The following is an 11,127-nucleotide window of genomic DNA, read 5'->3' on the forward strand; positions in this document are numbered from 1 at the left end:
GAAGCCTGTGCTCCGCAACGGGAGAGGCCACAACAGTGAGAGGCCCGCGTACCGCCAAAAAAAAAAAAAAAAAAAAAAAATCCTGTCTCTACTCCTCTCCAGCTATAAGACCTCGGGAAAGTAACTTAACTTCCCACGTCTCAATTTCCTCATCAGAGAGAAATTAACACCACACAATCTTCAGGGATGATGTAAGTATTAAATGGGTAACACATGTAACATTCTTATGGTAATAAAACCGGCACAAACTAAGTGCTGAAAAAATGTCTGCTAGTATATTACTGCCACAGCCAATCAATCAATATATATTTACTTTATTTTATTTATGATCAGCTCTTCTCCATATCTCTGATTCTACTCTTGTTTATGTCCGTATCAACTCTGAAAGACTATTATGCCATATTTCACCAATATCAAAACTTGTATTTTTTCTTTTTCACATTTTACCTTCTCTGTCTTGGGATGTTGTCTTACAGTTGATAGCATGTCATGTTTTCATAGGCAGTATTTTTTTTTCTTAGCACACAACAATGCTCCATCTTACAAATGATGGTGTCTTAGGTTACATGAAATAGAATAAAGGCCTCCTACATATTCTTTCAGTCTCCATTCTGCTATGCCCACCCCACTTAAGTGAATCCAAATCCACTACTGCCAGCAGTCTATACAGGACTGGAGAAGAATTAATAAAATAGCCAAAAGCATTCTACAAATGGCAGTTTAATTATAATTAATAATTAATAATTTCATCTTTATCATAAGCATTTTTATGGTAGTGGCACTTCAAGAAATTTTGAGAAAAAATATATTAATCTTTGAAGATTTATCCATGTATTCACCCATTCAACAGATATTTATAATGTTCCAGGAACTGGGCACTGGGGATATAGCTGTAAACAAAACAGAATCAAATCCCAGTCCTCGTGGTGTTTTCATACTAATAAACAGAGATTAAAAAATTAAAAATATGGAATCTATAACATATGATGATGAGTGCTATGGAGAAAAACTAAAGCAGGAAGGAGGGACAGATTTATCACACTCCTGACAATCATGTTATGAAATGAATTCCCCTGCAGGGTGCTAAATGCTAATACCATTAGATCTTACAATATTTCCCCAAATGTAAGATCTCAATTATGCATTTACCCAGGCAACTTTGATATGGAAAAGAAGGGGTAAATCTCAAAAGCCTTGGGTTTACAAAACCCATAAGCTGACCCACTTTAGTTACCATACTAATAAGGACCATGGTTATAGCGTCTATGGCCTTGACAAGTCTTTGCCTTTTATATTTTAGGAGATCATAAATGTTGAATGAGGGCACATTTCAGGTCCACGACTTACTGCCACCTCTGCCTTTCCTGAACTCCCAAAATAGCTAAACGTCGTTTTTAAAGGGCTTCAGTGCTCTGAAATAGGTGTTCCCAGGTGGCTGCTATAACTCATTTCAACCTGGCCCAACAGGCATGAATAAGCCTCTTTATTGTTAGTTCTATCTTCCCTTCAGTGCTTGGGAATACAGAATGATCTCTAAAAGTTTACGCTTTATTAACTTCATGAGCCACCAGAAAATTTCCTCCAGTATCATCAGGATAATTCAGTGCGGGTACCTTCAGTGTCCTAATATGATTCTCGGCCTCACTCTTTTCTTTCTTGAAGTGCTTCATCAGCTCCTGGATATTCCGTTCATGTTTAGTTTTCACACTCTGCAGTGAGGATGTGAGATCTTCCAGCTCCCTCTGGTGAACATCTCTTTCTAGCTTTAACTGTGTAATGATTGTAGCTGTTTCTTTGTCTTTGGATTTTGCCTGCGTCTTGAGGTCAGAAAGGTTCTTGAGTACCTCTTTCCTGGCTCTCTGTTCCTCTGCCAATTTATTGGCGAGATCTGCCCGGATGGCACTCAAGTCCTTGATGGCCTCTTGCATCTCAAGAAGCTGAGCTTGGTCCTTGGCCTGGCTCTCCTTCAGCTCTGCAATTTCTTCCTCCAGGTGTGCTTTCTCAGCTTTCATCTGGCTTTGAATCTTACTCTGCTTTTCCAATTCACTTTCTAGCCTATGGATGGTATCCAGGGAATCCTTGACTTCTAGTTCAAGGTCAGCTTGATGAGACTTAACATCACTTAGTTTCTGCTCCTTACAGTGAAGCTCCTCCTCTTGAAGGGCACGCCTGGTTAGCACATCATTCAATTCCTTTCGAAGATTCTCTATCTGTTGTAATGCTGCATAAAGCTGGCTTTTCAATTCATCCTTTTCTTTTAGAATCTATTGGGTTAGGAACAGAAAGCAAAAATTACTGTAAAATTCACCATATACACTGCCAGAAAACAAAAATAAGGTTTAAGCCACAAGGAGAAGAAAAATTCATAACATAATATTTTGTATTTCTTTCTGGTTTTTTTAATGAAAAATACTTTTTAGGCTAGAAAAAGGAAGAAAAATACAATTGCTCTGAAGTAGTACCACACTGAGATATATGTTTCCGATTTTCATCACCGAAACATATCAATCCATGATCATAAATAATTATTTAAATGTAAGATAAAATTGATCAAAAGAATAGGGGAAAAAAGGCTCCAATTATAATTTACCAGAGGTTGAAATAATACAGTGTTACTTAAAGTAACATGATTTGCATTTCAATGGCACACTTTTTAAAAGGAGAAACCTCAAAACAGATACAAAACAGATTCGGAAGATAATATAGGGAAGCATGCAGATATAATCTACGAAAGGTTTTGGTACAATCAGTCATTATTAATCAAATAATGTCCACAGTGACAAGAAACACACCAGTATGTTAACAGGGAGTCTTCAAGTCCCATGAAGGTAGAAATGAGTTTAAGATTAGGAGAGGTTGGGAAAGGACTCACGAGAAAAGTCAAAGGACCAGAAGGCCATCGCCCTCTGCCAGCCTTTTTAGGGGGTTAGGGCTAACATTGAGGGACAGCAGCCAAGAACTAACCTGCTAATCCTCACCATCCATCAATGCAAACAAAAAAGCCAGCAGCTAAGGAGGCTGAAACTGCCCCACCCCACCCCAGCACTGGCACCAAGACCATTTCTGTACCTGGTTACTGATGCCTACCATGGCTTGAACCCGGAAAAAAACAAAAAAAATTAAGATTCATTTTAGAATTAGAAATAATGAGTTAAGATGCAAACAGTTTCAAGGCATTTTTATACTTGACCTTTTACACTGCAGTCTGAAACAATTCATGATAAAATGTAACGAGTCAATCACTCCAAAAAAAATAGTTTCCTCAAATCCCTCTCATTTTAACAGGGAGAATCAGCATGGAGCTAACATGAGAAATAATAATAGGAGGGGATTAAGCAGTGGAGCTCTGACCAGGAGAACTGAATTTGATTCTCAGTCCAGTCATAAGCAGTTCTATGGCCTTAAAGAAATTATTTATCTTTATAAAGATAGTAAGAAAAGCTACGTCACAGGGTTGTGATGAAGCCTAGTGGGAAGGGAGAAACAAAAAGTGGGGGTGAGATTTAAGTTCCAGGAAAAACCAGGATCTCAGGGAGGTACTTATGCAAGATAGTGATCAAAGCTGTGAAGAGAGGGGATAACTGATAAAGCAATGTCCCTGGATTGAAAAGAGTCTGGAACACAGATGAAAGAGTTCACTCTAGAAGAAAGATTTTAACGCAGGAAAAATGGCTAGAAATATAGATAAGCCTAAGGGTGGATGTATTATTTTTCTATTGCAGTGTAACAAATTCCAACAAATTTCATGGCTTAAAACAACACCCATTTATTATCTCACTGTTTTCCAGAGGTCGTATATCCTGGCAAGGTATTCTGCCTCCAGTCTTCTAATGCTAAAAGCAAGGTGTGTCAGCTAACCTGGGCTTTTAAAGCTGGAGGCTTTGGTGGGGAGAATCCACTTGCAAGTTCATTCATGGTGTTGGAAAAATTTAGTTCTGTGAACCTAGGACGTGTTTCCTTGCTAGCTTTGGGCCAGGGGTTTTTCTGAGCTTCTGAAGGCCACCCACACTCCTCGGCTCATGGACTCCTCTGTCTCTGCAGCCAGTAACACCACACTGAACCCTCCTCATGTTTTGAATCCCTCTGACTTTCCTTTCTCCCAACACCCAGAAAAATTTATCTGCTTTGAAGGACTCCTGTGACTAGATGAGGTCCATCCAGATAATCTCCTTATCTTAAAATCAACTTGCCAAGTAACATATCATAATCATGGGAGTGATGTTTCATCTTATTCACAGGTTCCAGGAGTTAGGATGACACATCTTTGGGAGGTCACTCTACATACCACACAAGAGAAGACAAAAACTGACAGAATCCAGTCTTGGCTGTAAGGGTAATGTGGGAGGGACCTGAGAATGAGGGGAGGGTACATAAATATAGTGACTAATGTTTGGAAGAGATAACATAGGCCCCTGGCCCTGAGTTAAGAGACTGCCATGTAGCCCTGAAGATAAAAATCCTATTTCCAAGATGGTCCTAGCACGTAAAATGTCTTTGATTTCAAAATACCGTAAGTTGATTTAAACAGCAAGGATATTTATTTTTCTGACATGATGGGAAGACCAGAGATGGGGTGGCTCAAGAACAGTCCTTCAAAGCTCAGGCTCTGCTACTCTACAACTCTCCATGTTTCGCCCTCAGCTTCAGTGTTCCAAATATTACATCGATTCATGACAAAAGTGACAGCCTTTGGGTGGACAGTCTCAGACTATGTTGGTCAAGTTTAGAATTTCTTTGGCAATATAGATACTAAAAGCTAAGTAAGTTCTGTCTATTTCTTTTGGTTAATGCGTGGCTAGTAGCCATAGCCCAACATTTTGTCTAGACATTGACTCTGAGTCTGAAAAATGTCAGTGTCTTAACCGCCACCTCAATATGCTGGACATTCCCAGGGGCCCGCAGTTGAATAGCCTTTATCTTGAGGGAATTCAAAACAATGGACTTGGGTCTCCTTTGTCTGGCCCGAAGTACTTAAATAGGAGAACTTGAAAGGGGCCTGAAAAATCAGGCTTGTTTTTTACCTCATTTAAATTTCTGCTAAGTTTCCTACCTCCCTCTCTTGCTTGGACTAACTTCAGCATGGATAAACAATTTGGCTTTTCCAACCCTAAAAGACTCCAAATTATCAGACTCAGTAAATGTGGATTATAGATTGCAGATTTTCAGTCTCCCAATGCCCCCAAATCTTGCTCTCTGCTTTTAGACAGATCAGTTTCAACCTATACTTGTCTTTCCCTTCCAGGACTTTTCTGAAGGCTGCAATAAGTACACAACAGACTCCAACATCCTAAAGTTTTTCTACTGGTCACTTAATACCATCCCCTGAATCACAGCATCAAGGTCCCAAGGTATGACTTCTGATGGTTCAATCAATAGCATGGCAAGGTTTTCCAATTATTCCTTTAGAAAAGTACGATCCTCCCTGTCCTCACCCCACTTCTCCACTTAATCAATCCTACATTTTAGGTTCTTAAACTTATAGCTCCTTACTCCTAGAACTGATGTTTCACATAAGCTTGAATTTCTTCTGCTGAGAGTAAGAGAAAACTCCAGTTCAAGCTGGCTTAAACTACAAGGTAATTTATTATCATTCCAGGCAGAACTGCTCCACAGTATGTCAAAGCTCTAGATCCACCTCTCTGCACTGCTCTCAGCAGTACCCTCCCTTGGAGTGAGGCTTCATTCTCAGGACCATAGCAAGATAGCTTCAGCCATTTCTGGCATCACAGCCAAATATAACAATATTCAGAGAAGAGGAACATCTCCCTCCTAGTGTTATCTTTTTTAGGAATGAGTAAATGTTTACCAGAAGCTCCCCAACAGACTTCATAGTTCACTTTTCAGAAGAAGAATAGTTCTTGATCAGAAGAGGGCTATATGCCTAGTAACCGGCCTACATTAATTTTTTAATGGAATGGAATGAATTGCGGTGCAGTCAGGGAGGTAGCCAAGACCACTATAGGAGCCAATTGATATCCTACATAAGTTTTGCTAGTACCACTCAAGAGCAGGAACAGAAAAAGTAGAGAGTTGGGTTGATTCCAGATTGAAGATCAGTAAAATGTGTGAGGTGGATGCAAGAAATTGAAGATGCTGGTGAACATGTCATCGGAGTAGCTTTTCATCAAGTCGAATCTGACAGGAAAAAAACCGATTCCAGGAAACAGCTGGTCAACCAAATGAATGTGGAAAGATCAAAATCAGATAGTAATAGTTAAAAGAGGAAAAGATCTGAACGCAGAGAAATTACAGATGATGACAAATCTTAGCCATTGTAATTAGCTGCTGGGTGATCTGAAGGTCACTATAAAATAGGAAATTAGTGAAGTATAAGGAAACAGAGTTCAATGGGTTGCTGACCTGAACTTGGAAATCACCGAAGATACTGGCAAGAATTACCTGTAATGAAACAGGCTGAGGGGAAGCCAGGTGTGAACATCCTTGGGAAATGTGCAGGCAAAATGGAGAAATAAGTAGCAGTCAGGAACAATGGGAAGGGAATGTTCTAACCAAACACTGCTTCCATAGACGAAGAGCCGTAAGGGAAGATTATGAGAGGAGGATTGAAAATGGCTGGTGTGAAGCCAAAAGAATGATACTGCCTAAAACCAAGGTGATTATAGGAACAGGAACCAATTCCTCAAAGGTCTGACTGCCCAGTATATACATTTTTTTGAATTAACTAAAAAAGGTAGGCAAGAAAAATTTTTAAAGAAAAAAAAGTTATTTTTCTGCATGTGAGGGAACATGCAGAAAGACTACTGGATTATACTAACATATCAGTGCTCTAGCCTTTCTTAAATTGCTTATAACAATTACACATTAAAAATGTATGCACTTTAGCACTGATCCTTCTTACTTTTCAACCATTAAGAAATTCAAATTTTAAAAGACAGTATATATTACATATAGCTCTTTTATTTCCCTCAGCATGAAGGCAATACACAGAAGGAAAAGACGGCAATTTAAGATTCTTGAAGTCAAATACTATCAAGCAAAAAGCTCAATACATGGGAAAGCCAATTATTCTGCCAATTCAACAAGCAAAACAAGACAAAACCAAACCAAACCTAGGGATCATTCCCATTATCCATGTTATAAAAAAGAACATGAATTTGGAAACATTCAGAAAAGTATAGAGTATGATCAAAATCCAAGTTCAGATTTTTCCTTTATCATTTTCAAAGCACATATAAAAACCAATGACTTCAAAAAGCACTTTAAAAGAAAAAGGCAAAAGTATCACAATTTATGATTAGATTATTTATATCAATAGAATTTTAGACCTTCCAATATGCGTTCATCTACATATCCCTAAAGAATATCATGATTCCCTGATATAAACACCCATGTCATTGTATTTCTTTTTTTCCCCAACAACTTTATTGGAGTATAATTGCTCTACAACGGTGCGTTAGCTTCTGCTATATAACAAAGTGAATCAGCCATACGTATACACGTATCCCCGTATCTCCTCCCTCTTGCGTCTCCCTCCTACCCTCCCTATCCCACCCCTCTAGGTGGTCACAAACCACGGAGCTGATCTCCCTGTGCTATGCAGCTGCTTCCCACCAGTCATCCATTCTACATTTGGTAGTGTATATACGTCCATGCCACTCTCTCACCTCGTCCCAGCCCACCCCTCCCCCTCTCCGTGTCCTCAAGTCCACTCTCCACATCTGCGTCTTTATTCCTGTTCTGCCCCTAGGTTCTTCAGAACCTTTTTTTTTTTTTTTTTTAGATACCATATATATGTGTTAGCATACGGTATTTGGTTTTCTCTTAAGGAAAGTATACAACATTACCTTTCTGGTTTTTTTCTGCAATGATATGCTATTTGTTTGATATTCCATATTCTTCAGTAATGAAGCAGTTTTGTGATATGATATATATCTTATAATCTTACCAAGATTCCAAAATGTAAAAAGCAGGAAAAAAATAAATAAGAGCAATTTTTAAGAGAATAAAAGCCTTTGGTCTTCTAATGAATTTTTAAGTGGCACATATTAAAGCAGAAAATAAATTAAGCTGGAAAAAGAAAAACGGAAGTAGGCACAGAACTATTTTGAAAATGTAAAAATTGCATCTTCTGAGCATATAAAATGGCTCAACAAGGCTACCTATTAAACAACTCATTCTTTAAACTATAATGTGTTTTATTTGTAAACCAGTATCATTTTTATTTTAACATACACTTCCAAATATACCCTGGAGTCATTTTTGGAAAATAATTAGTCCTAAAAAACAAAAAAGGAGTAGGCTGTATTATTACTGCCCTAAGGTGGCTCTGGGATTTTATTAAAAATTAAATACTCTTTAGAGGCGTTATTCAGTAAGATATTAAAAATATACTTTTTCCAAAGTTATTTACAATGTATTTCCACATCACAGACTTACTGGACACTTGAATTTGCAGTGAAATATGTTACCCTTTCTTCCTTGATTAACCGTTGCTCTAACTGCGACATGCTGCATTAATTTTTAAGGCTTTTAAAGTGGAAATTACAATGCCTGCTGTGATAATTGTAATACTATCCTAACTGTGGCAATCACTTTAAAACTACTTCTTTGCTTATCATTAGCAATGCTAAGTGATAAAAATAATTATATCAAGAGTATTCTGGGAAATGACTGTTTAACAATTTTTAATATTCTGAAAAGCTCAATCTAGATAACTCTCAGTACCATGGATTAGGATACTGTCTGATGGCATGGACCCTTCTAAATTTCCTCTAATTAAGTAAAATCCCCAGATGGTTCTCAATCAATCAATCCCCCCAACCGCTCTTCTCTCTAGCTACCTCCCTTATAGCCAGGCTCATTGAACCAGTTGCCAAACCAGGCTGACAACAGAATAATCAAGGTAGAGCAATTTCCTGGGATCAAATCAATTCAGATTCAAGCCTGAAAGGCTTAGAGCTGCTTTGCCTTGGGGCAACTAGTCATCCAGTAAGTGTCAGATGGGTTAAAGTGAAAAGCACTCCACAATGAGTGCAAAGTGATCACTTCCTCCATCTTTTATAGGTCCAAGAAATTCATAGGTAAAAACGAAAGCATCTTTTCCATGACAGCTCATCTGTCATGAAATAAGCATCTGTCACTCTTAAGTGCTGACAATTGATTTTATAAATATAATTGCCCTACATTTTGCTTTCTTTTGAAAGAAAGTCGACTTATCCAAATGACTATTCTTCTGGAACATTCAGAGTTCTTGACAAGTGACAAATGACAAAGCAGAAGTGATAAACCAAGACTAAACATGGATAAAAATCAATAATGACTTTCCTGCTTATTACCTTAGAAACATCTGGGTTTAATTCAATGCAAAGATACAGTTGAGAATCAACATAGGACCATAAAATCCATTTAAAGTAACTGATTATACAAGAGAAAAGATGATGTGAAATGCATACACAGATCAATGAAATGCTTTTTGTTGCTATCAAAGAGGCACAAAAGTCTTAAGGAGGTTTGAGATCTGATAATACCGCTCAGTGAGATTATCAATGTCACTCACTTAACTTATAGAAGCTGCCAGAAAATGCTCCAGTAGTAACGGCTGCATTTTAAATGCTTCTTTCTAACCAATACTTAAGTTGAAATATACAAATAAATGAGATTTTAAAATAAATGCCTTGGGGGAAAAGGCATGTGATATTAAGGAAGATTTTGTGATTCTCTTCCATTTGGATATTAAAGAATAATTTCAAATTAGGGAACTAAAAGCTATACTAGAGGAGGAGAGTGGATCTATTTTAAGTGTAAACTCTGAAAAGCCACAGAATGTTAAAAGATTACAAAGGCTTTAAAAAGGTTTTAAAAATTAAGTTACCTTTTACCTTGAAATAGTCTAGACATAAAGACTTCTATCAAGGGCTTCCCTGGTGGCGCAGTGGTTGAGAGTCCGCCTGCCAATGCAGGGACACGGGTTCATGCCCCGGTCCGGGAAGACCCCATATGCCGCGGAGTGGCTAGGCCCGTGAGCCATGGCCGCTGAGCCTGCGTGTCCGGAGCCTGTGCTCCGCAACGGGAGAGGCTACAACAGTGAGAGGCCCGCGTACCGCAAAAAAAAAAAAAAAAAAAAAGACTTCTATCAAGAACATCTTGATAGGTTATATGCACAGCATAGCATTCAAGTGTTTGTTCAAAGGACAAATGAATGAATGGTTGGTCACAGCAAAAATCAGTCCTCAGGAATTTGGCTTTTATACCTGATTATTCTTGTCTGTCAGTTGATCAAGAGTTTCAGATTGTTTCTCCAGTGCTCGCTCTAACTTCTTATGCTTAAGCTTCCACTGCCTAATGGACTCCTGAGCTTTCAGCTTCAGCTCTTCTCTCCTCTCCTCTGCCTCCTTCCTCAGGGCCTCCGACTGCTGGAACTCAAGGAGGTACTGCTCGGCCTGCTTGGTTGCATCCTCAGCATGCTGAGTCAGCTTTGAGATCTGGAGGTCAGCGCGCTTATGTCTGGAGTCACATGTCTCAAAGTGATTCTGGATCTCCTTCAGTTCACTCAACATCTCTAGTTGCTGTTTCTCCCTGTTCTCCAATTCACATGTTAAATTCTAGGAAGAAAGCATGTGAGATATCAGGAACACGTTCTTGTCAAAATTAGATGCATAACATATCATCAAACAAGAATCACTAATGTCACTAAATTAGCAATCAATCTAGAAAATACGATCTTTTTCCATGTATTTTATGATCACATTAGTTGAGAATAATTTTCTATAAAAATATTTTCTTTTTTAGACTACTTCATTATCCAGAAAGGAAAAATATGGTTTTTTCCAATTGACTGTCACTAAAATAGGTCTTGCTGATGAGAAAAACCATGTGCATTACTTTAGTAAGAACCTAGTGTTTTGTACAACTGAAGAAACATCAATGTTTTAAAATCTGTCTGATATCAGAGCAATTATATGCAATCATACGTAATGCTTCACTTTTTGGCAGCACCTAAAATTTTGTTACAATAAAATAAAAATCTGTAACAAAAAATGAGCACTGATGATAGAAACATCAGTGATAACACTGTATGTGAAAGACCATTTAAAAGACTCTCGGGCTTCCCTAGTGGCGCAGTGGTTGAGAGTCCGCCTGCCGATGCAGGGGATGCGGGTTCGTGCC

The 11,127-nt window shown here is 38.3% G+C and overlaps 1 protein-coding gene across 6 annotated transcripts in view; it reads right to left on the minus strand.

Annotated features, from left to right (window-relative positions):
• CEP128 (centrosomal protein 128) overlaps positions 1 to 11,127 on the minus strand; it is a 455,483-nt gene that overhangs the window by 296,510 nt on the left and 147,846 nt on the right. For all 6 annotated transcript variants that reach the window (XM_055088664.1, XM_055088663.1, XM_055088662.1 and 3 more), the window contains 2 exons: positions 10,212 to 10,562; positions 1,614 to 2,264 (listed from right to left, as the gene is read on the minus strand). In XM_055088664.1, the coding sequence (XP_054944639.1) occupies positions 1,614 to 2,264; positions 10,212 to 10,562 (1,002 nt within the window). The remainder of the gene's footprint in view (positions 1 to 1,613; positions 2,265 to 10,211; positions 10,563 to 11,127) is intronic.

Source organism: Physeter macrocephalus, chromosome 11 (genome assembly GCF_002837175.3).
Source record: "Physeter macrocephalus isolate SW-GA chromosome 11, ASM283717v5, whole genome shotgun sequence".
Classification (NCBI taxonomy): Eukaryota; Metazoa; Chordata; class Mammalia; order Artiodactyla; family Physeteridae; genus Physeter; species Physeter macrocephalus.